Source organism: Phocoena phocoena, chromosome 20, assembly GCF_963924675.1.
Source record: "Phocoena phocoena chromosome 20, mPhoPho1.1, whole genome shotgun sequence".
NCBI classification, from domain to species: Eukaryota; Metazoa; Chordata; class Mammalia; order Artiodactyla; family Phocoenidae; genus Phocoena; species Phocoena phocoena.
This window is the reverse complement of record NC_089238.1, coordinates 4,769,408-4,795,599: the sequence shown is the minus strand read 5'-3', so window position 1 is coordinate 4,795,599 and position 26,192 is coordinate 4,769,408. Positions and strand designations below refer to the sequence as shown.

General features: G+C 43.5%; 1 protein-coding gene across 1 annotated transcript in view; it reads left to right on the top strand.

The window, feature by feature from the left end:
* Window positions 1-17,100, top strand: part of LOC136140946 (zinc finger protein 813-like) — a 31,714-nt gene extending 14,614 nt beyond the window's left edge. The window contains exons 4-10 of the mRNA XM_065899083.1: window positions 638-1,444; window positions 1,529-2,410; window positions 5,873-5,896; window positions 7,011-7,024; window positions 16,408-16,526; window positions 16,641-16,857; window positions 16,996-17,100. Of these exons, the coding sequence (XP_065755155.1) occupies window positions 638-1,444; window positions 1,529-2,410; window positions 5,873-5,896; window positions 7,011-7,024; window positions 16,408-16,526; window positions 16,641-16,857; window positions 16,996-17,100 (2,168 nt within the window). The remainder of the gene's footprint in view (window positions 1-637; window positions 1,445-1,528; window positions 2,411-5,872; window positions 5,897-7,010; window positions 7,025-16,407; window positions 16,527-16,640; window positions 16,858-16,995) is intronic.
* Window positions 17,101-26,192: the final 9,092 nt, after the last annotated feature.

The window sequence follows — 26,192 nt, the reverse complement described above, 5'->3', positions numbered from 1 at the left end:
TTCAGTATTTTCAGTTGCCTCATTACTCACACTGTAAAAATGATCCCCGTTCATCCATTGAACAACTTTCTCAGGACACAACCTAAATCATTATGTGCAGTTATGATGACTCAGAAACTATTTCAAGTAGGGGTGAGTGAATAATGTTTTTAGTTCCATGGGTCACTTCTCCTTGCATCTCCCCGGAAGTTTTTTCTCTAAACTCCTGGTATTTGTGTGTTTAATGTTAATTGCTATGTCCTTTGTGGTCATGGTGGAAAAACACTTTTTTTGAGAGCTCATATAAGTTTTTACAGTTTGAATGTTTTGTCATAGTGTGTTTCAAATTAGGCTATCCTAAACTTTTTTTTTTTCTATACAGCAGGTTCTTATTACTTGTATATTTTATATGTATTAGTGTATATATGTCAATCCCAATCCCCTAGGCTACCCTAAACTTAATTTGAATTACGTGTTATCACTTTCTTTAGTAAGTAATCCTATTTAGTGTTTCTAAAAATTTGAACATAATGGTTGCACAGTTTCATAACTGATTGTTTCTAAGTATTACTTTTGGTTTAATATCATGTATTTAACATGAAACATTTATTCATGCATTGTAATGAGTAGGTCATGTATGTTTCTTTATGTCTTGTAGATATCTCTCATATACATGTGATCAAGAAATTACAACTAAAGTCAAACACCGATAAAGGTGGAGTATTCCAAACATTGATGTTGGAAAGACATGAAAGCCAGGGAATCAAACATTTTTACCTCCCGGAAATTCAGGAAAATACGTATGACCATGGTTTTCAGTGGAGAGATGATGGAAGAAGTTACAAAAATGTCCCCATATCCTGTCACCAAGATGTCACTGATAGAAGTCCACATGGTGGAAGGGATGCAAAAAACAAGCCTACTGGAAATAGGCTTGTGCTAAGCCTTCAGGACGAACTGCATATGTTTAAAAGTAAACAGAAAATCGATGAATTTAATAAAGCTGTTAAGAGTATCAGCAGTAGTTCCTCATTTTCACCACTTCAGGGAATTTCTCCTCCTGTCCAAAACAACATTTCTAACAGATATGGGAGTGGTTTTATGCATCCTTCAATGCTGACACAAGACCAGAGCCCACACAGGGAAGTACCTTACAAGTGTAATGAGTGTGGCAAAACCTTTCATCAGGTCTCAAATCTCAGGAGTCATCAGAGAATCCATATAGGAAAGAAATTGCATAAATGTGATGTATGTGACAAGGTCTTTTGCCGAAATTCATACCTTATCATTCATCAAAGAGTTCATACTGGAGAGAAACCTCACAAGTGTAATGAGTGTGGAAAGGTCTTTGATAAGAAAGGAAGTCTTGCAGTTCACCAGAGAATTCATACTGGAGAGAAGCCTTACAAATGCAATGAGTGTGGCAGAACCTTTCCTATCGGCTCATACCTCAAAAGACATCAGATAACACACATTCAAGAGAAATTATATAAATGTGATATATGTGGCAAAGTCTATCGTCAGAATCTATCCCTTCAACGTCATCAGGGAATTCATACTGGAGAGAAAACTTACAAATGTAGTTTTTGTGGGAAAACCTTTCTTTGTGGCACAGACCTCAGGAAACATGAGATAATCCATCCAGGAGCAAAAGCATATAAATGTGATGTATGTGATAAAGTCTATGGTCAAAATTCATACCTTAAATGCCACCAGAGAATTCATACTGGAGAGAAACCTTACAAATGTAATTTGTGTGGGAAAACCTTTTTTTTTAAAACAGGCCTCAGGAAACATGGGATAATCCATACAGGAGCAAAACCATATAAATGTGATGTATGTGGCAAAGTCTTTAATCAAAAATCAGTCCTTGTGAATCATCAGAGAATTCATACTGGAGAGAAACCTCACAAATGTAATGAGTGTGGCAAGTTCTTTCGTGAGAAGCAAACCCTTAGAAGGCATCAACAAGTTCATACTGGAGAGAAACCTTACAAATGTAATGAGTGTGGCAAGGCTTTTAGTATGAAAGGAAACCTTGCAGCTCATCAGAGAATTCATACTGAAGAAAAACCTTACAAATGTAACAGCTGTGGCAAAGTCTTTCGTGAGAAGCCAGCTCTTAGAAGGCATCAACGAATTCATACTGGAGAGAAACCTTACAAATGTAATGAGTGTGGCAGAGCCTTTCGTGAGAAGCCAGCCCTTAGAAGGCATCAACGAATTCATACTGGAGAGAAACCTTACAAATGTAATGAGTGTGGAAGAGCCTTTCATGAGAAGCCAGCCCTTAGAAGGCACCAACGAATTCATACTGGAGAGAAACCTTACAAATGTAATGAGTGTGGCAAAGCCTTTAGTCAAAGTTCAACCCTATCAAGTCATTGGAGATTACATACTAGTGAGCAGTCTTACAGATATAATGAGCATGGCAAATTCTTCAGTGTGCTTTCAAGCCCAAGTTAATACCATCAGGTAATCTATATTGGTGAGAGACTTCAATAATGTTTTGATGTGACAAGGCTTTTAGCAGGTGTCCCCATCTTAGGCTTTGTTAGAAAATTCATTATGGATAGAAACCAGATAAATGTAATTATTGTGTCCTGTCTTTTAAACGAGGAATTTATTCACCGAAGAATTCATTCTGGAGATTACCTCACAAATGTTATGAATGGGAGAGAAAACTTTACTCGGGGCTCACATCTCACTAATCATAAGACAGTCCATACTGAACAGAATGTTACAACTGTTCTCCACCTTGGGACCGTTGTATTTTTTTTTAACGCTCCTTAATACCTGCCTCCATTCTTGAATATGCAGTATATGAATGTATTTTTTCTTGTTCCTTCATGTGTCTAAATAAATGTCATGGTGTGCACCTTGATTTTTATTTATTTATTTATTTATTGGCTCTGTTGAGTCTTGGTTGCTGTGCAGGCTTTCTCTATTGGCGAGCAGGGGCTGCTCTTCGTTGCTGTGTGTGGGCTTCTCATTTGCGGTGGCTTCTCTTGTGGCAGAGCACAGGCTCTAGGCGCTTGGGCATCAGTAGTTGTGGCACGCAGGCTCAGTAGTTGTGGCTCGAGACCTCTAGAACACAGGCTCAGTAGTTGTGGTGCTCAGGCTTAGTTGCTCTGTGTCATGTGGACCAGGGCTTGAACCCCTGTCCCCTGCACTGGCAGGCAGATTCTTAACCAGTGCGCCATGAGGGAAGCCCTCTGCACCTTGATTTAGATGAAGAGAAAACAGGAATGTAGTAAGTGTATGCAAAACACTAAAAATTTAAAAATCATGCAATTTCACATTTGTCCTTTACATAAATGTCATGACGTGCACCTTGATTTACATGATGGGAAAATCGCAATATAGTAAACACACGCAAAATATTAGAAAATTTAAAAATCATACAATGGTTTTGTCCTTTTTGAGCTCAGTGCTTTTTTTTTTTTTTTTTTTTTGCCTGCATGCAGTCTACATTGCTGACCGCAGGCTTTTTCTCGTTGTGGCGAGCAGGGGCTACTCTTCATTGTGATGCATGGGCTTCTCATTGCCGTGGCTTCCCTTGTTGTAGAGCACAAACTCCAGGCACATGGGCTTCAGTAGTTGCAGCCTGCAGGCTCTAGAGCACAGGCTTAGTAGTTGTGGCGCATGGGCTTAGTTGCTCCGTGGCATGTGGGATTTTCCCAGACCTGGGATCAAACCCCTGTCCCCTGCATTGGCAGGTGGATTCTTAACCACTGCGCCACCAGGGCAGTCCATCAGTGTATTAATTTTAAAAGATCAGTGTTCATGGATTTTCTTTTAAAAATGAGTATTATACAATGGGAATGTTTTTGTTTGAGAAATGAGAAATTTCATATATTCACCCTTAAAAAATGTTTTTATTTTTGCTAGTTTGCACTTGTGGTCATTCACTGGAGTATAGTAGAACCCCACCCCAAGTTGGGTTTGGTTACTGAGGGTGATATTAACATTGAAATGTTATAAGAATGTTACATAATTCAACTTTATAGGCACATGTTAGAGACTTCCAAGGTGTTCAAAAAATGGTTTGAGAGAACAGGGAATGGTGATTGGTTTGGTGTGTTAAGGAAATTACTTGATGAGGCTTGACGTTTGAACTTCCAGGTTAAGTCAAAGAAGGGACCCTTCTGGCTTTTTTTATCAGCTTGCTCAGGAGGAATGGGAAGATGTTGTCCCGAAGATTAAAAGGGGTCAGTAATCAAACACTGAAAAATGGAGTCTAACTGTTTGACAAAACAGTGAATATTTGCTCTTAAAACTCCTGATTTCTTGATAAGGAACACCACACTTTTCTTTATGATAATAATTTATTATATTTTTGTTTGCAGCACACATTCATCTCACTGCAATGTGGTTGTTGAAAATGCTTATAAAAATTTAAATAAATTGCCTAAGGTAATTTTATCCTAGATTAATAAAAATGGGTGTTTGGATGTGTTTATCAGATAATATAAGCAATTTCCTAGAAGAGCAATTATTGATAGGCTCCTAAAATCTCAATTTCACATTGTGGTATTAAGCAGTGTGGTCTTACATGGTTTTCTACTGTAAGATATATATATATTTTTTTGGCTGAACCATGCAGCTTAGGGGATCTTGGTTCCTTATCCAGGTATCGAACCCGGTCCCTGCATTGAAAGAGCAGAGTCCTAACCTCTGGCCTGCCAGGGAATTCCAGAAAAAAATTTTTTTTTGAATACAGTTTTTTCTTAGCATGACTTTTTTCTTTCCCCACATATTTCCCTTGTTTTAAACCAAAGGATCTCTAAATCAGTGGGTTGTTTTAGGATTCCTGTGAAATGAAACTGAACATAACTCAATGAGAGGCACTTTAAATATGAAGAGAGTTCCTTTAGGACTTTAATTCCATGGAAGCCTTTAGGACTTTAGTTCATTTTAGAGTGTCACGAGGGTAAACTGAAATCTTTTAATGTGGGAGCTGGCTGTGGTCAGGTGTTTCAAAATCCAGTATGTGGAGTTTAGGAAGCACACGATGAAACCAAAAGGATTAATGAGATAGACCCCAAGAGTCCAACTATAGTTTGTAACAAGGAGACAGTCTCCATTGCCAAATGCCTGGAAGCCATTCTGCCATTTCCCAGTGATGTATTGACATTCAAAGGCAGAGCTCCTTGCAGAGAAAATAAGATTTGTGCTATTTTTAGCATGACAACTGATACCCATTGTGCTCCACTTAGACTTTGTTACTAACCAAAATAATACAGATTCTTTGATAAGTGATCTTTAAAAAAAAATTTTATTTAGTCAGTTGTGCTGGGTCTTATTTGCGGCAGGCGGGCTCCTTAGTTGTGGTATGTGAACTCTTAGTTGCGGCATGCATGTGGGATCTAGTTACCTGACCAGAGATCCAGCCGGGGCCCCCTGCATTGGGAGCATGGATTCTTAACCACTGCACCACCAAGGAAGTCCCCTTTAATAAGTGATCTTAATTTTTATTTCTATTGTCTTTCATATTACACTTCAAATACAAGTCACTGTTATTAGTGCGTTATGCATAGTAACTTACTGAATCTTCATCTCTGAAAAAAGTACATATTCTCGTTTCAGAAACGAAGGAATTTAGGACAAAGACAGGTTTAAAGACTCATTCAGTTCCATCCCAGCAAGTGGCTGGATCAGGATACGAAGCGGGTTGTGTGTTGTAATCATGAGTAATGATTATTCAATAGTAAAGCTGTTTCCTTTCCACATTACCTAGGTGGAGGAAATTTATTGGTCTTACATTTTGGTTTTGTTTGTAATTGTATTTCCCCACAGTGTTGATGTGAAAGAAAGATTATTTATTGGATAATTCAGGTCAGTTATTGTATACTCATTTAGATTCGATACATCCTCAATTGGTCCTCTGCAGGATTACATGAAGACTTACCAGCAGGTATGTCTGCATTGGAAAAGATTTAACATAATATCCAGTTCATCCACATGTGTGTACTCTCTCCATGCCCAATGCAAATGACAAGTCACATGTGGTTCTCTTTCCCAGGTAACAGAAAACAAAAGACCCTTAATCACATCAATAAAGAGTAGCTTAGGGACTTCCCTGCTGGTCCAGTGTTTAAGACTTAACCTTCCAATGCAGGGGGTGTGGGTTTGATCCCTGGTTGGGGAGCTAAGATCCCACATACCTCGCGGCAAAAAAATCAAAACATAAAACAGAAGCAATATTGTAACAAACTCAGTAAAGACTTAAAAATGGTTCACATCAAAAAAAGTAAAAAAAAGAGTAGCTCATGTCTCGCCAGCTTTTTTTTTTTTTTTAAGTTGAGCCTTTATTTACTTATTTATTGGCTGCGTTGCATCTTGAGGCACGCAGGCTTTCTCTAGTTGTGGCGAGCAGGGGCTACTCTTCGTTGCGGCGCGCAGGCTTCTCATTGCTGTGGCTTCTCGTTGCAGAGCATAGGCTCTAGGTGCGCAGGTTTCAGTATTTGCAGCGCGTGGGCTCAGTAGTTGTGGCTTGCAGGCTCTAAAGTGCAGGCTCAGTAGTTGTGGCGCACGGGCTTAGTTGCTCCGCAGCATGTGGGATCTTCCCGGACCAGGGCTCGAACCCATGTCCCCTGCATTGGCAGGCGGATGCTTAACCACTGTACCACCAGGGAAGTCCTCACCAGCTTACTTCTATGATAAGAAGATAAACTTTGCATGCCTTAGTCCTCCAGTCTCAGATGCTACGTCTTGTCCCTGAGTCTCTGGAGCTGAGCAGAGTGTTGAGGTTGGCCTCCTGCTTGAATGTGAAGAGAAAATGGAAAAGCTGTTCTTTAGGGTGTGAGGAAGAATTAGCACTTACTACTTAGGGAGAGTTTTGTATTTGTTATTCTAGTTTGTAATACAGAGAAACGCCCAGTGCAGGAAGTATTTCTGAATCCACTGCCGCACAGCAACCACTTGGAGACCCAAGTTTCCAGGCCTCTGAACTGCTTTCTCCTCGCTAGCAGGGTATGGGAGCAACCCGCTGGCTAAACAGCTTTTTTGAAACCGTTTTTGTCTCGCAGAAACAGCTTCCAACGTAAGTGGCCCACAAAATTTTAAGCTTTTACCTTAAAACTGTCACAGAGGACTTCCCTGGTGGCGCAGTGGTTAAGAATCTGCCTGCCAGTGCAGGGACACGGGTTCGAGCCCTGGTTTTCGAAGATCCCACATGCCATTGAGCAACTAAGCCCATGAGCCACAACTACTGAGCCTGTGCTCTAGAGCCCGCGAGCCACAACTACTGAGCCTGCGTGCTGCAGCTACTGAAGCCCACGCGCCTAGAGCCCATGCTCTGCAACAAGAGAAGCCACCACAATGAGAAACCCGCGCACTGCAAGGAAGAGTAGCCCCCGCGCCCCGCAACTAGAGAAAGCCCGCCCGCAGCAACGAAGACCCAATGCAGCCAAAAATAAATATATTTTTTTAAAAAGCACCAAAAACTGTCACAGATAGTAATTTAAAATAAACAGGTCAAGGTCCAGGGAAGCACCTTCCCCGGTTAGCCCTACAGTCCTCTTTGCGCTGATCTGCGCTCCCTACTCGCCCCACCCCCAGCCCTGCTTCTCTCCGCCCACACTTTCCTCTGGAACCGGCATTGGAGTACACGGGGTGAAGTCCACACTTAACAGTCTCCTTTTCTGTAAGTCTGTGCTGCGTGGTCCCCCTTGTTCTGTCCTCAGAGTCTTGGGAAAGGCTCGACCTTATATCCCAGCATCCGGCATACAAGTTAATCCAGACATCACCTACAGGTCCGTTGCAGGTCGTGTATGTTTTCCTTTGGGTTTAAATTCACCCTGAAGCTGGTCCCTGCCCTTGGTTTTTCTGCCATTCGTCCACGTGGGAGCTGCCTTTCGACATTTTCTTGCTTGAAACCCTTTACCAGGACTTCCCTGGTGATCCAGTGGCTAAGGCTCCGTGCTCCCCATGCAGGGGGCCTGGGTTCCATCCATGGTCAGGAAGCTTGATCCCACATGCGGCAACTGAGTTCGCATGCCACAACTAAAGTTCCCTACATTCCGCAACTAAAGATCTTGCATGCTGCAAGGAAGATCCCGCACGTGGCAACGAAGATCCCGTGCGCTGCATAAATAAGTAAATACCCTTTACTACATCTACCCCCCAGCCTCGACCTCTCCGCCCCTGGAGGGCGGTGCTGGCTTCCCCGCTCCTCGAGAGGCCGCGTCCTCTCCCTGGTCCTGGGATTCTGGAGAGCTCGCCACGCCCCCTCCACCCTTCCTCCCAGACCCTTGCGTCTTCCTGTGGGTGGTCCTTCTGGTCTGCAGGCCTCCCCTTTGCAGCCAGCCCTTCCCCTTATCCCGTTGTGGAGGTGACCTGGGTCAGCCATGTGACAGCCATTGTTTTTCTGTATTCAGCGCAATTGGAAAATATGCTCTTCTGGTAGGCAGCCATCTTTTTCAGTCGCATCCTTGCAAATAGGTAGGCGAGGTGGATCGGGGGAAGCAGAGACAGAGAAGGACTGAGAAGGAGAAAAACTGAGGAGAGAAGAATGTGGGAAAACGGATGAGAATATAGATGATGGCTGAGGATCTTGCAAAGAGACAGTAACATAAAAAATTTAACCTTGAAAGTCACAGTTCTCTAAAATTAAAAAAGTAATTAAAACAGGATCTGCAGGGGTAGGATGTAACATAGGGAGAGGAGTCCTGAGTCTGATAGGAGGGGGAGCAACAGCGGTGAAGCACTTCGCACAGAGCGTCGGGGGGCAAGGATAAAGGAGTTGGAAACTTGGCATTCAGGGCATTGTGATGCTGGGAGAGAAGCAGGAAAACTAGTGATTGGAGCAGCAGAGGAAGAGAGTGAGCAGGAAGGATGCATAGCCACCTGGGGTGCCAGAGAATGGGGTGGAAGTGAGCATAACAGGGATAGAAGGGGTTTACCCCCAAAGGCACAGAGGGAGCAGAGATGGGAAAGAAAGGCAGGAAGACATAGAGATTTAAGGCAGTCAAAGATTGAGGGGAAAGAGCAATGAGAGGGGAAACAAGTTGTAGAGCAGGCATGACATGTGTGAGGGTCGAAATAGGAGGGGAGAAACACCAGTAGAGCAGAGGGGAACAAAAAGAAAGAGAAAGAAATAGGGAGATAGATAAACAGAATGAAATGGAAATACATAGTAGAGTATTTAGAGGGGGGAAACCGGATTCAGGTGGGTGGTGTATTTGGATATGGATGATTAATTTGTGATAAATTGATTTGTGGCTTCAGAATCTGATTTCAAATTTGTTGCCTTAGGTTAGTTATACAGATGAGGATGACAATTGCAAAACTGTCTATAAGGTTTGTGCATTTAGTAATCATTTGTTTCAGAAGGTAATACCCTTTTGTAATTCCTATTCAGCCCGGGGGCAGTGACTTGACTCAGACAGTTTGTCCGTCACCCCGTTCCCTTTTCCTGACATGGGGTAGAGGACAGGGGAGAGGAGAAGTGGGGAAAGAAATGCCTATCACCACAAGGTGCCTCTTTAAAGAAATGTTAAAACTCTTGGGGGTTTTTTTGGACTGAATTTACTTTTTTTTTTCTTTTTTACAGTTAATTATTTGGAGTTTGAAATAAATCTTAATATGTCCAATTTCTACTTTTCTATAAATAATTACTGACTTCTGAACTTAGCTTTGGTGGCCTTCTGTAATTAACTCATGTCGTTCTTTTCTACATATGATAGATTCTCAATAATTTACATCTTTAACACCAGCATTTTAATTTTTTAATTTTTATGTTTTTTTGACCACGCCGCATGGCTTCCGGGATCTTTGTTCCCCGACCAGGGATTGAACCCGCTCCCTCGGCAGTGAAAGCGCAGAGTCCTAACCACTGGACCGCCAGTGAATTCCTGACACCAGAAATTTTAGATTTCATGTAATTCACAAATTATTTCCCATTAAATATCTTTGACATTTTTGTTTGATGTTTGTGTGCTTCCTCCTCTTTATCTGAGACCTTGGAAAAGTACTTAAGTAAGTGATAAATAATTTTAGTCTATTTTGATGAGTACTTGGCAAAGATGTCAAATATCTTTTATATTAACATTCAAAATCTAGCTTAACCAGTTCCCTTCTATTCCATTTTCCTCCTTTTTCTGTGATCTGTTGAAATGGTGAGATGTGAGATGACGTTTCCATCAGGTCCCTCTTAACTGTCCTCTGCAAATGATGAAGGAAGGGCTGGATTGACTTGGTACCTTCTTCCATCAGAGCCCCTGTATTCATGATGAAGAAGTTTGCTCATAGTTTCTTTCTAAGCTGACCCCTAAAAAGGTTTTCAGCTATGTTTTGCTATTCTGTATTTTTAATGTACACGGGGTGAAGTCCACTTCACATTAAAAATACATTAAATACATTAAATAAATACATTAAAAATACACTTACGTTACCGTGATTTTTCTGGAGAAGAATTACCAGCATTCTTCCTGTCATCACTGCACCCATGTTCTCCAGGACTCCATCTTCTCTCGGCTGGACAGTGCAACAGCCCATCGCTATCTCCTTGTCTTGGATCTGCCCACACTCCCATTTGTTCCCTGTAAGAGGCCTTCACTCCTCCACATACAAACCTCCCCTTCTCCCTGTAGCCCTCAACCTGAAGCCTAAGCTCCTGGAATGCCATTCAAGCTTGGTAATCAGTGTGATCAGTTCTTGAACGAGAAGTTTCCATTGCTGAAGCGCCTGAAAGATGGTGTTTTAAATGAGAGGGGAAATAAGGACACACTCTGTCCACTGGCCCCCTCAGGTGGCCATTTTCAGAATTCCATTACACAGGGTTCTATTCACTCAATTTAGACCTCTTCAGAAATGTCTCCCGTCTGGGCCTCAGGGAGCCCACTTGTAACATGGAGATGAGAGACTAGACCAGAAACTCTCAGTTTGAGCAACAGTGACTCCTGAAATGATTGGCCAGATTGGCTGTGTTTCTGTGTGTGGCAGTTCTTTTTGGAGAGAGTATCTAACTGTACTTAGTATTTAAAATGGGTCTCAGTCCTCAAAACTGAAAAAGAAAAATAAAAATGCTAGGATGGAGGCAGGAATGGGGGGGTCAGAGTAAGAGAGACAATAGTCAGATGTCTTCTGCAAATGAGTACAGTTTATTTATAAAGCTCAATGGCAAACTTTTAACATACCCACTTTCCTGTCTTCTACCCATGTGCTTTCAATTTAGGAGTTCTAGGAAAAGAGCTTCATTTCTGCATATTATACTGTTCCCTGTGTATTCAGAAGGAGGCAAGCAGTGGGTGAATTTTTGAAATATTTTTCTAGACCCATTGGTAATGTCCTCAATCCTCAGGTGAACAAAGAACTAGTTTTCAGGAAAAGCCACAGCAAATCATGTTTCTTTTTTCCTACGTGGAAGAATTTCTGCGTTTCATTTGAATATTTTACCCACTTTGTAGCAAGAGAAAGAGCCCTAGGCTGTAGATAGTGAGGTGAATACCTTTGGGGATGTACTGAAGTGTGAACACAGGTCAGATCTCAGAAGGGCTGAGGGGAAGCCTCCTTATTAATAGTGTTTGAGAAACTCTCCCCTCTTTGAAGAGTTCTATGGGAATACAGACGTTTATTTATTATTTGAACTCTCATAGGAAATTTTCTTGTCCCTAACTTATCACTTTCTCCATCCATATGTAAAATAAATATGTTCTTTCATCCTCCATTGGTGCTGCAGCTCCACCAGAGACAAGGGAAATTCTTGGTCATGAACTGCTGCACTTGCCATCCGGCTCCTGTGAACTCATTGTTGCTTGACTTGGAGGAGCCTGAGGCGGGCTGATTTTTGTTTTTTGCTTTCCTTCATATATTACCGTATTTTTATTAGTTTCATTTATTGATGTCTCTTTGTTGTGGTGACAGCCGGGGTCGGGGGAGGTACTCAACTTTCTCATGTGCAAAGGGTGTGATATTGACTGAAGATGATGGTGAAAATTCTTCAATGTGCTCCGGCGGGCTTAGGCAGCACGTGGTGAAACTTTGAAGCCAGTTCCCGTGCCTAGAACCAGCCCAGCACGGACCAGGAGGTGCTCTGTGGAGGGAGGAAAGCATCCCCTCCCCAGCAGTGGTACCTTGCCCAGGGACTTGTAGAAAAAAAAGTTGAAACACCATAATTCGAAAAGACACGTGCACCCCAGTGTTCATTGCAGCACTGTTTACAACAGGCAGGACATGGAAGCAACCTAAGTGTCCATCAACAGAGGAGTGGATCAGGAAGATGTGGCACATATATACAATGGAATATTACTCAGCCATAAAAAGAATGAAATAATGCCATTTGCAGCAACATGGATGGACCTAGAGATTACTGAGTGAAGTCAGACAAAGACAAATATGATATCGCTTATATGTGGAATCTAAAAAAAAGTGTACAAATGAACTTACCTACAAAACAGAAATAGAGTTATACCAATTTTGGTCTTAAAATAACCTCTAGGGTTTTTTATTCAGTTTATAGTTCACAGACCTCTGACTTGATGATTTAGAGCAACATCTTTCAACACAATGATTTCTCTTGCACGGGACAGGGACAGACACAGCAGAGGCACAATGAGTATACAGGGTCCTTCAATACCATTCAAACTCGAATGCTGAGGCTCCTGGGCCAGTTTTTTATTATCATTATCGGCTTAAATTTCTAATATTCCATTTTTCAAATATAACGTGTATTTATTATTTTTTGAATTTTGCTTGATATCATATTATGTAGAGACAATGTTAGACTTTATTCCAAGTCTGTAACTCTGGAAAATATTGAAGGTTAAAGACCTCCCTTTCTTCTTTTGCGTGGGAAGAAACAGTTTATTTGCTAAGAAGTACACCTCCCCGTTAATTTCAGTAAGACTCCTGATAGCCCCCTTGTTTACTTAGAAACCAGCCAGATGAGAATCCTCCAAATTCCCATCCATGGCCTTATTGTTTGTCTTCAGTTACCTCTGGATATAATGGCAGTTACCATGATTTAGTCAAAAGTTACTTATGCTTTTCTCCTCTCCCAGGGGGCCTATGTTTTGAACCCCTTTTAAGCATGGTAATTCAGAACAGCGCTACCGGAACTTAACCAAGCATGGGTGACTTTAGTGTAAAACATCCCCCAGGTATGTAAGCTCGTGCCACCTGGTCATCCACTCCACCATATGGGAGTTTTCCCACTTGTTGACCTCTTGGTGTAAAAAAAAAAGTTCTTTTCTGGTCTGAATTTTAAGGCTTTACAGATTTTATGGCTGGAGCATTCTCTATATTGTAATAATCATTTGGAATAAAACCTGTCCCTACCTAAGTCTGACAGTGGTAAATATTTCAGTCATTCCATCTGAACTCAAAAATGTGTATTTTTTAATTTTCTAGGACAGGGTTTGTGTGTGTGTCTCAAACTATATCCTTGTGTTTTTTACATTTTTGAATTGTTTGCATCTGTTTCATAATGAAATACAGGGAAACATATCAAAATCTTCCTGTGATTTAGGAAATTTAGGGTTTTTTTTTCCCTTGTGAATATATTTAGTTTCCTGCAACGAAACTCTCCATTCAAAAAATGACTTTCCCCTAAAATTGGCTTCTCCTCTATTCTTCTGTGTTTAATGAAAAGTTCCACTATCAACTCATTTCTTTGCTTGGAATCATGGAAGTCCATGCTGAAATGGCTTTTTTGCCAACATGGCTAGTTAGAAATAGTGTATAATACAGAGTAATCTACCTAATAGGGTTCACAAAATTTGAGTCACTGCAACTTTTAAAATGTGATATATCTTCTTGTATTTATATATGTGCTACACCAGGACATTCTCCTTACTAAATACCCTTAGAAATATTGCAACTTAATTATTCTTTAGATGGAAATAAATCCCAATGTCTTCTAAAGGCTGTATATTTTATAGGCTCTTTTATCCACACTTGACAGAACTTTTCGAAATAAAAAAACAAAGAGCTAAAATATATTACAATTTGAATATAGAAAGTGAAACTTTCTAATTACCCTCATAATGAACATATAGTCAGTTTGAAATTACATTGTTTATTATATACTTAACTATAATTTCATAAATAAGTTTTTCTGAAAGATATTTAAAGGTAACTCTCAAAAGTGTGGAATAGGATTTCCCTGGCGGTCCAGTGGTTAAGACTCCACACTTCCAGTGCAGGGGGCTTGGGTTTGATCCCTTGTCAGGGAACTAAGATCCCACATACCCTTGGGAGTGGCCAAAAATTAAAACAACAACAACAACAAAACAAGTGTGGAATAGAGCAGGTATTTTAATGAATAATGCAGTTGTTGTTTTTTTTAGGATTTATTTATTTAATTTATTTTTGGCTGCGTCCGGTCTTAGTTGCAGCACTCGGGATCTTCGTTGAGGCTTGCAGGATATTTCATCGCAGTGCGCGGGCTCTTTGGTGCAGCACGCAGGCATCTCTCTAGCTGTGGCGTGTGGGTTGTTTCCTCTTCTCTAGTTGTGGTGCGAAGGCACCAGGGCGTGTGGCCTCTGTAGTTTGTGGCACGCAGGCTCTCTAGTTGAAGTGCACCAGCTCAGTAGTTGTGGCGCGTGGGCTTAGTTGCCCCGCGGCAAGTGGGATCTTAGATCCCTGACCAGGGATCGAATCGGCGTCCCCTGCCTTGTAAGGCGGATTCTTTACCACTGGACCACCAAGGAAGTACCAATAATGCAGTTCTAATAGTATATATATATATATATATATATATATATATATATAGTCTTTTTATTGCATGTATTTGAGATGATGGGATACTCACTAGCCTTATTTTGGTAATTATTTCAATATATGTAAGAACATTATGCTGTACAACTTAAACTTATACAGTGATGTATGTCAAGTACATCTCAATAAAACTGGGGGGGGGGGTGGTTTTAAAAGGCAAATAAAACACTTTAGCCGAAAGAAAGAACAATGCAATTTATAACAATTTTAAAAAATGTATTGCTTTTCCAGAACAATTGTTAGTGAGGAACATTATCACATGCCTTACTTCTCCAGTCTCAGACCCCAGGTTTTGTACCTGAGTCTCTGGAACTGAGCAAGAGTTTTTTTTTTTTTTTTTTTTTTTTGTGGTACGCGGGCCTCTCACTGCTGCGGCCTCTCCCGTTGCGGAGCACAGGCTCGGGACGCGCAGGCCCAGCGGCCATGGCTCACGGGCCCAGCCGCTCCGCGGCATGCGGGATCCTCCCGGACCGGGGCACAAACCCGTGTCCCCTGCATCGGCAGGCGGACTCCCAACCACTGCACCACCAGGGAAGCCCTGAGCAAGAGTTTTGAGTTTGGTCTCCTGGCTGAATGCGGAATAGAAACGGAAGAGCGCTTCTGTAGAATGTCAGTATGAAATGGAACATTCTACCTAGGAAGACTTTTGTATTTCTCATTCTAGTTTGTTATACAGAGACAAACCTAGCTTTTGTTTCCTCAAACTGCTTCAGTTAATTCTAACTGCAGGAAATGTTCCCAGATCCAACCACTGCCCTACAGCTACCACTCGGAGACCCACATTCCCAACCTCTGAATTGCTTGAGCCTCTGGAACGCGGCATGCGAGCAAACTGCTGGGAAACACAGCTTTTTATCGAAGCCATTTCAACTCATTAGGAGGAAACGTTAGTTTTACGACATCAGTGGCTCACACAGCTGGAAAGCTTTTACCATAAAACTTCTAGATGATAGTTGTAAGATCGGATCTTAACAAACGGCACCACGAAACAGAGGAAAGCTTCAAGTGAGCTTTATTAGGGAGCGCTCCCGGGCGAGGTTCACTGGTCCGAGAGAAAGGGGCCAGAGAAGTCGCGCCCAGTTCTGGATGAAGGTGATTTTTATTGGGGGTAAAAGCAGAAGGCGGCTTGCAAGGGGAGGGGGTGGTTTGCTATACAGGGTAATTCCTTATTTGGTGAGGATACAGCAGGGCCAGGTGTTGGTTGGTCTGTTGTGGGGCGTAAGCCCCACTTCCCGTCAGCCACATTGTTTTCTGGGCAGGAAGTTAGAGTCTCTTGTTGATTCCCAGAACAGGTGAGGTCGTTATGTCCCGATGCCTCTCCTACCTCATACTGGTCGATGTTTTCTCTTATCCCCCGGGCCAACGGACCTTACAATAGTAACTTAAAATCGGCACTTTCAAAGCGCCGGGAAGTAACATACCTCAGCCCCTTACTACGCCCCTGGCGATCTCCGCGAGGTTGTGAGCTCCCTTGCCCCGCCCTTCGCGGTCGGGCTCCACTCGTTCACGTCCCTGGAAGCCCTGCCTCTAGCTCTGCGCGTGCGCAGTTTCTTAACGGAACCGGAAGCAGAGAGCTCGGCGTGGAGCTCGCGCTCCATTAGGTAAGCTTCTCCTTTCTAGTGTGAGTTTGTGCTGCGTGGTCCACCATACCCCACCCTCAGCGTCTTGGGAGTCACGCGCTCCAGTAGGTAAGTTTCTCCTTTCTAGTGTAAATTTGTGCTGCGTGGTCCACCATGCCTCACCCTCCGCGATTTGGGAGTCACTGTGGACTTAAAATGCCGGCACCCGGCCTTCGCCCCCAGTAAATCCAGACGTCGCCGTCACAGGTCTGGTGTTTTCCTTTGCGTTTGAAAGCGCTCTGAGGTGGGTCCCTGAGCCCTTGGCTTTTCTGCCTTAGGTCCAGGTAGACCCCGCTTTTCGCTTCTTCTTCCTTCATAAAGCCCTTTACTGCCTCCGCCCTCCCCCTGTAAGGCCCTCTTCCGCGAGGTGGATTCGCGGCTGCGCAGCCTCGCCTTCTCGGACCCTGGAGGGCAGCGCCGGTCGCCCTGCTCCCGGAGAGCTCGCGTCCTCTCCCGGGTCCCGGGATTCTGGAGAGCCCGCCCCCCTCCTGAGACCCCCTTCCTCTCCCCCAGCCCCTCTGTCCTCGCGTCTCCTCAGGCCGGTCCTTCTGCTCCGCAGGCCTCTCCTTCATAGTCAGGCCTTCCCCTCACCCCGTGTAGGGGGAGGTGACCTGGCCAGCCGTGTGACACCCAATGTTCTTCGGTCTCCCCGCTGGAAAATGTGTTTTTCCGGTAGGCGGGTATCTTATTCAGTCGCCATCCTTGTAAATACGTGGGCGAGGGGGACCAGGAGAAGCTGAGACAGAGAGCGACTGAGAGAGCAATAGAAAAACCGAGATGAGAAAAGAATGAGGGAGAACCAATAGAGACGTAGAGGATTGGCTTAGGGACTTGTAAAGAGACAATAAGATGAGAGAGACTAAGCCTTGCAAGTAACAGGTGGATAAAGTAAAGAAGTGAATTATACAGAGGGATTGCCACAGATTAGAGGAAAACATAGCTAGAGGGGCCCTGATTCAGCGGTAGCAAGGGAGGCAACAGTGATGAGGCCCTTCACACAGAGAGCGGGGGCAGAGGGTAAATGAGGTGGGACCATGGCCTTCAGAGCATCAAGGTGCTGGGAGAGAGAACAGCAGAGGAAGAAAGAACAACACCAAGGAACCATAGCCACCTGGGGTGCCAGAGAGTGAGGAGGGGAGGGCGTGTATCACGGACAGAAGGGATGTAACCCGGAGGGCAGAGAGGGAGCAGAGGTGGGGGAAGAAAGAGCATCGAGGGGGGGAACAGGTTGCAGAGTCGGGCAGGCCAGGTGTGAGGGAGGAAATAGAGAGGAGGGCAGGAACAGCAGGAGAGCAGAGGGGAGCAAAAGGAGAGACACAGACCGAGATGATATAGGGAGACGAATAAACAATGAAATGGAAACACCTAGTGGTGCAGGTAGAGCGGAAACTGGATCCAGGTGGGTGGTGGTGAGTTGTTTGGATGTGGATGATTAAGCTGTGATGTATGATCTGTGGTTTCAGAATGTAGTAAATTTTAAATTTGTTTGCTTAAACTCTACAGATGAGCGTGAGAATTGGAAAACTTCCTTATAAGGTTTGTGCATTTTGCAGTTATTTGTATCAGAAGATAACTTCCATCTCCAGTCCCTATTCAGCCAGGGGGCAGTGACTTGACTCAAGACAGCTGTGGGTCACCCCCTTTCCTTTTCCTGGCATGAGAGCACAGGGGAGAGAAGTGACTCTGTTACTGCATGGTGCCTCTTTTTTTTTTTTTTTTTTGCGGTATGCGGGCCTCTCACCGCTGTGGCCTCTCCCACCGCGGAGCACAGGCTCCGGACGCGCAGGCCCAGTGGCCATGGCTCACGGGCCCAACCGCTCCGCGGCATGTGGGATCCTCCCGGACCGGGGCACGAACCTGCGTCCCCTGTATCGGCAGGCGGACTCTCAACCACTGCGCCACCAGGGAAGCCCCATGGTGCCTCTTTGAAGGAACATTAAAAGTGAGTTTTTTTCTAATGGAATCACTTTTTTCTCTTTCCTTTTTCATTTTTTTTACATTTAATTCTTTTTATAACTTGGAATAAATCTTGGTGCATTAAGTTTCTACTTCTCTGTAAGTAATTATAAACTTCTGAAATAAGCTTTGCTGGTTTTGTATAATCAACTCATGTGATTCTTTTCTAAATATGATATATTCTTAGTTTTTTTAACTTTCACACCAGAATTTTTAAAAAATTCACAAAATATTTCTTTTTAAAATGTGTTTAAGGTTTGTTTGAGGCCTGCCTCCTGTCTCCTCTTTATCTTGTGTATTGGAAAAATTCTTTGGTAACTATTAAATAATTTTAGACTGTTATGATGAGTTAAGATGATGTTAAGATGTCAATCGTCTTTTATATTAACAGTCAAAACCTAGTTTAACCAGTTAGTCTAATATTCAGTTTTTTTCCATTGTATTTGATCTGTTAAGATAGTGAGCTGTGAAGTGATAGGGAGATGCTTCCCTCAGGTCCCTCTTGTGTGTTCTCTACAGATATTGAAGGATTGGGTATAGTGACTTGGAACCTTTTTCCATCAGTGCTCCTCTGTTCATGATGAAGTTTGCTCAGAGCTGATTTCTAACCTGACTCTTTCCAATATTTTCTTCACCAGTGGTATATTTTTGCAAATCTGCATGTTTAAAAGATTATACTGCAGTCTTCTGGAAAAGAAGAATTAAATGCTTGGTACCGGATCAGACCTTGAAACAGAAGGTTCCTTTGCTGAGGCAAATGAAAGATGGTCCTGGTGTTTTAGGTTGGAAGGATGATCAGGACAAACTCTGCCCACTGGCCCTTCTGGATCCCACTTCAGAATTCAGTTCCGCCTAATTCTGCTCACTCAACCTGGACTTTCTCATACGTGTCTCCCCTCTGGGCCTCAGGGAGCCCACTTGTAACATGGAGATGAGAGACTAGACCAGAAACTCTCAGCCTGGGTAACTCTGAGCCCTGAAATAATTGGCCAAATTGTGTATGTGTCTGTGTGTGGCAGTTCTTTTTAGAGAGGAGTGTCCAGTTCTATTTAGAATTTTGAATGGGTCCCTGTCTTCCCAGAATGAAAAACAAAAGCAAAATGCTAGAATGGAGACAAGAACATAGGGTCAGAGGGGAAGTGACCATAGTCAGATGTATTTTTCTGCGTTAAGTGTAAATTTGAAGAGTTTATATCAGTTCTGGCACTCAGACCTTCACTGGCTCTTATTTGTCCTCAGGACAAAATCCGAACTCCTCACTGTTGCTACACACCCCTGTAACATCCTCAGGGCCCCGCTAGTGTCTCCTGCCTCATCGTGGGATCTGGCCCTTTTCCCATGGTTCACTTTACCCCAAAAGTTCCCAAACACCAAAACCGTTTCTCTCTCAAATCTTAGTTCCCATTCTTACCTTCTGCCTTTAAATCCCAGTGGCTCAGGCCCTTTGTGCTCCTTCAGGATTAGGCTCAGAGAGTTATCTCCATCCCTTCCCGACAATCTCTGTCGTTGACCAGATTTTATTGCCTCTGTATCAATCAACATCATCAGAAATGCCATTTTCTATTGTTTTGGAGTCTTTATTGTGTTTCCTCCATTGAGGGAGTAGTGTTTCTCTTCCTTCTGGGATGGCTGCGGCATCTCCCTCTGGGGATGTGTTTAGATGCTAAGACTGTGGGTTGGGCTAAATAATCCTCAGGGAAGACCAGGTGAACAGGGTAGGTGATAAGGATGGTTCCCATGTTTGTTTTGAATATTTCAACTGTAATTGATCCTTACCCCATGTGGCTACTTAATAACTCAAAATAAGAACCAAAAGATGTAGGGAGTCCTCAAAAGCCTTACAGAATTGGTGTCCTCGTGCAGTGTCCTGAGATGTCCCCATGTTTAGTGTGCTGTGTGACTGCTCCGCTGTAGCCCCCAGTGTTCCAGGCTGTGCACATCCAGGGGCCAGTCGCCCCCTTGGACAGGAGCTTTGCCTTCCAGCAGTTCCTCTGCTCCGAGTCACGGATAATGGTTTCTGTGTGTGTAAGCACGTGCTAAGTGGGGGCAGAAGTCTAGAGCCTGATGGGGCGTGAAGGAGCGCCGCCTCGGACAGCTAGGGTATTTTGTAAATTGCCTGTGAGTGTGGAGAACAGGAGACAAGAATCCTGTTCTTGTCTGAAGGTCAAGTGAATGCCCAGTGTTCTTTGGGAGGTAGCTTGTGAATATTCCTGTTGCGACTCCTTTGCTGAGCAGTCCTTATGCCTTTTAGCCCTGTTTTCCCATGAGTGCATGAAGAGGCAGAAAAATGGGGAATTAGAAGGGAGCCTATAGTGGTCTGCAGGAGGGATATGGCAGCAAGTGGGAGCTTCAAGATGAGCCCAATGAATGGTATTTGCATTTGTCCCTTGTGGGGTGTGTGGAACTGCTGGCAAAGGGTGTTTCAGTTCTGGCTGGAGCACCTGGAATTGGGTTTATGGGTAGTTGTGGGGTGCATTGCATGGTTTGAGGTGCCATAGTCTCTTAGCTCAGGTTCCCTGGGATCTAGCTGCTGACACTGAGGTTTACATGCATTGGTTTAATTGGGTATTTCATGATCCTGCCTGAGGAGGAATGAAGATTTAGGCAAAGAGAAACATTTTCCTCCATTGTGGTTAAAAAAAGTGTGGCCTGAGCTGAGTGCACAGGGATCTTTGGGTGCAGGAAGATGGGTGCCTTGTCCTTAGGTGATGATGACTCCAGAGGGTGCCCCACAGCATCTATTCCACAGGTGACTTGGGTGTTACGGAGGTTAAGAATCATCATGCAGTTTTTAGAGTAGTAATATAGGGAAAATTGCAGAGATCATTTGCCCACTGTCACAGGAGGGATTCAGGATACTTCAGTGTTATTTAGTATTTGGGATTGCAAATGAAGAAAGTTTCAGATCCACTGTGAAAGATACAAAAGAGAATTTGGAATGTTTTCCTGGTAGATGTTGGGTTTGTTACCGAACCAAACTTGGGTCCCCTCGCTTGCGTGCAGTGAAGCCAATCTATTGACACCAGGTTGTGGTGAAGGAAAGTGCAGCATTTATTGTAGGCTGCCAAGCAAGGAGTCCAGGTAGCTTGTGCTTAAAGGGCCTGAACTCCCTGAAGGCTTTCTGGGAACTTTTTTTTTTTTAAGCCCTGAGGCGGGGCTGTGCCCTTTTATTTATTTATTTATTTATTTATTGTTTAATTTATTAAATTTATTTTATTTTTTGCTGTGTTGGGTCTTTGTTGCTGTGTGCGGGCTTTTCTCTGGTTGCGGCGAGCAGTGGCTACTCTTCATTGTGGCACGTGGGCTTCTCATTGCAGTGACTTCTCTTGTTGCAGAGCACGGGCTCTAGGTGCACAGGCGTCAGTAATTGTGGCTCCTGGGCTCAGTAGTTGTGGTTCACAGGCTCTAGAGCACAGGCTCAGTAGTTGTGGTGCACGGGCTTAGTTGCTCTGCAGCATGTGGGATCTTCCCGGACCAGGGCTCAAACCTGTGTCCCCTGTATTGGCAGGCAGATTCTTTTTTTTTTGTTAAATATTTATTTATTTATTTATTTGGTTGTGCTGGGTCTTTTATTGCAGCATGAGGGATCTAGTTCCCTGACCAGGGATTGAACCTGGATCCCCTGCATTGGGAGCACAGAGTCTTAACCTCTGGACCACCAGGGAAGTCCGAGGCAGGAGGATTCTTGACCACTGCGCCACCAGGGAAGCCCCAAAGACTTTTAAAGACAGGATGAGGGAGGGGCATTGTGGGGTGCGTGATCAGCTTGTGGACATTCTTCTGATGGCTTGGTGAGGTAACTGGGAGTCAACATCATCAAACTTCTGGTTCCAACCAGTCTGGGGTCTACGTCCTTATGGGCAGCAGACAGTTAACTTTCTTCACCTGGTGGGGGTTTCAGTATCTGCAAAACAGCTCAAAGGACAGGTCTCAGAATGTTACCTATAGTCCTTGAGGAGAAACTAAAGGTCCTTGATGTTGTTTAATGGCTAAAGTATTCTTATTTTGTCTTGTTTGACTGTTTTCCTTTCTTTCTGCATTTTCTCACTTCTATGATTAAATTTTTTCTTTGACTAAAGTTTTCTACAGACAAAAGGCAGGGAGAGAGAGCATCGAGGGGGGCTCTGTTCTGGGAAGTCCCCATAGGGTCCTTCTTGGTTACAGGTTCTCACGGGGGCATGTGCACCACTGGAAGCACCTTTCTTTTATATATAGCTTTATGAGATCCGTGTTTGGTCTGTGGCCACTGTGAATAAAAATGTGGTGTTTTGTGTCTGGTGGTTCCTTGGGTGTCTCATATGTATTTTGCCATCAGGCATGATTTATTAGAGTTTGGAATGTTTTCTGGTATTTTATAGCAGAATGAGTGAATATGGGTCATATGGAGACTGTGTTGGATTTATGAGATTTTGTAAGTTTACTTGAGCCCAGAAGGGAAATTATGAGTAGTAAGCTTCAAATGGCAGAACATGTTCATTAGAGAGATTCTGGTAGGTATGTATCTGTGGGCACGACTTGAGAAGGGCCATTAAGTTCTTTGATGTAGGAAAGATTGTTCCAAGAATCAGAGTACCAGCAACACCACAGTGATCTGCACTCCAGAGGCACGTCCTTGGGAAAATGTAGCTGCTACTTTCTTGCTCCCAGGCCAGTATTGGTTCTTCTACTGTCCTCTCCCTACCTGTCTCAACAAAACACACGCACGCACACACGGTATAGAGAACAGGGAGCCCTTATGCTTTGTTGGTGGGAATGTAATTGGTTCAGCTCTTAGTGAAAGCGATATGGAGTTTCCTATAAATTAAACAAAGAACAGGCACACAATTTGTGAAACCCACCTGTGACTAGATATCCAAAGGAAACAAAATCATTCCAGTGAAGGAAATATTTGCACTCCAATGAGCATTATTGCATTATTCCCAACAGTCTAGATGTAGAAAGAACCAAAATGTCTGTTGACAAATGAGTGTATATAGAAATTTATATCAGCCATAAATTATTATTATGACATTCTGGCATTACTGTTATTATTTCTGACATAATTTCGGTTGAAGAAGACACACATTTTTTATGGAAACTAGAAATGTCAAACTCATAGAACCATAGAGTATAAAGGTTGTTATGAGGACTTGGGTGGTAGGGCAGTTGGGGAGATGTTGGCCAAAGGTTACAAATAGTTCAGTTGTGAAGTGAATAAGTAAAGCATGGACATGTAATGTACAGTATGCTGACTGTAGTTAATACTGTGTTACTATATAGTTGGAATTTGCTGAGAGAGTAAAACTTAAATGTTCTCACCACGCAGACACACATGGGTAATTGTGAGTTGATGGAAGGGTAAATTACTTTATTGTGATAATTATTACACAGTGTATACATCTGTAAGATAATCACATTGTGTGCCTTACATGTACAGCACTGTTATTTATCACCTATACCTCAGTAAAGCTGCAAAAGAAAACTAAAGTGCTAGGTGTGCTGGGCTTGCCTGTTCTGAGTGGTGCTCAACCCAGGCTTCCCATTAGATCGCTGAGGCATTTTGTATATACATGTTTTGTACCCTCTGACCAGAGATTTCCCTTCATATAGTTGGTATGTGGTCCAACCTCAGTAGTATTTAAAGTGTCCGAGGTGATTCCATTCTGTATCCATCACTGAGCATCGTGACTCTGAGTCCCCCCGTTCCTGAGGGCTGAGATCTGGGCTGAGGGTGAGGGCTCTGCTCTGCGTGGGGCTGGATCAGGGCTGGTCTGTGACCTGCGGGGGATCGTCGGGTCCAGCTGAGGTGCCCGCTGCTGCTGGGTACGTGAGGGCCTCACCAGGAGGGGAGCGAGATCTGAAGAAAGTGTGGGGAAACTCCTGTGTTGGTCTCTGTGTGGGAGTTTACTGTCCTGAGCCCCTCCTGGGACAGTGGGCAGCGGACTGTCTGTTCCACATGGAGAGATCTTCCTTGTGTTTATGGTTGTGGTACAGGAATGGGGTCTTTTGATTCTAAGCATGTTTTCATCTTTCAAGATTGTCCTCTGAAGACTCATGTTGCCTGAGGAAGAAGCCCGGAAGAGGAGGGAGAGGAAAGAAAAGGAGTCAGGAATGGCTGTTTCTCAGGTAAAGTCATATTTTCATTTGATTCTCAGTCTGTTCTTTCTGAAATGCACTTCTTTGGACTCGCTAATCTTGTCTGACTCTGAAGTATCCTGGTTGACACTTGTACTTTCACAGTCATCAAGAGCCTTCCCGCAGTCCCTGTCAGCTCCACTTAGATTTCATTTCCCTATGACAGAGTGATCTGGACGAGGAGAGCCAATGCTTTCCACTGGGCATAGTCCTGATAGTCCTGGGCAGGATTGGAGATGTGGTGTCAGAGCTGTTGGGCAGCAGGAATTGTTCTGGGGTCCCATGTGGATGCAGTGTCCGCTCTCTATAAACCAGGATAAAGAAGCTGCATGTAGGAGGCTGGGAGGGAACCACAAGAGGGAGGAGATATGGGGATATATGTATATGTATAGCTGATTCACTTTGTTATAGAGCAGAAAGTAACACACCATTGTAAAGCAATTATGCTCCAATAAAGATGTTAGAAAAAAAAGCTGCACGTACAAGTCAGGTCTTAAAACGCACAATACGTGGTAAAATCTGGATATCAGACCAATTAGGAGAAATTTGTTCTGGCTTTTTCTAAGGCAATTGAAACTAAATGTAGCTGACTTCAAATTCTTAATAATAGGGAATGGAAACGGTCAGTTCAGAGACAGACGTCAGTGGTAGAATGTGTTTTAGTCCATCATCGAATTTAAACTGAAATCAGCCTAAATCTCTGACAGTTGGAAATTCTTTAAATCACTTTCACACCTCCATTCCTCAGAAATTGTCTTTTCATTCTTTGGATTGCATCCTTTGACACACAGTTTCTACCTTTGATGCAGGCAGTGTTCCAGCTTGATTCTTTTGTTAGTAGATATCTAGTTTCTTAGCACCATTTGTTATTGAGACTCTCCTTTCCCTGTTGTACAGTCTTGGCATCCATGTCAATACATTTTGCATATATACCAAGGAGTATTTCTGGTATTCTGATCTCCTCCATTGTTTTATGTATCTGCGTTTCTGACAGTACAGCATCATCTTGATTACTTTGTAATATGTTTTGGTTTTTTTTTTGCGGTACGCGGGCCGCTCACTATTGTGGCCTCTTCCGCTGCAGAGCACAGGCTCCGGATGCGCAGGCCCAGTGGCCATGGCTCACGGGCCCAGCTGCTCCGCGGCACGTGGGATCCTCCCAGACCGGGTCACGAACCCGTGTCCCCTGCATCGGCAGGCGGATTCCCAACCACTGCGCCACCAGGGAAGCCCTGTAATATGTTTTGAACTCTAAAAATGATGGCCTCCATCTTCTTTTCCAAGAGTATTTTGGCTCTTGGGGTCCCTTGAGATTCCCTATAAATTTTAGCATTGTTTTTTCTATGACTGCAAAAATTGCCATTGAAATTTTAATAGGGATTCTATTGCATTTATAGAACACTTTGGGTAATACTGTCATTTTAAGATTCATAAGTCTTCCAGTCCATGAGTACAGGGCACCTTTTATTTGTATCTCCATGGATCTCTTTTAGCAACGTTTAGCAGTGTTCAGTGTACGAGTCTTTTACCTCCTTAGCTAAATATTCTGTCCCTTTTGATGCTATAGTAAATAGCATTGTTTTCTAATAGTTTTTGATATTGTTCATTGGGCATAGAAATGCAACTGAATTTTCTGTGCTGATGTGTTTGTTTGTTTGTTATTTGTTTTTTTTGCCGTACGCGGGCCTCTCACCATTGTGGCCTCTCCCATTGTGGAGCACGGGCTCCAGACGCACAGGCTCAGCGGCGATGGCTGACGGGCCCAGCCGCTCCGCGGCATGTGGAATCCTCCTGGACCGGGGC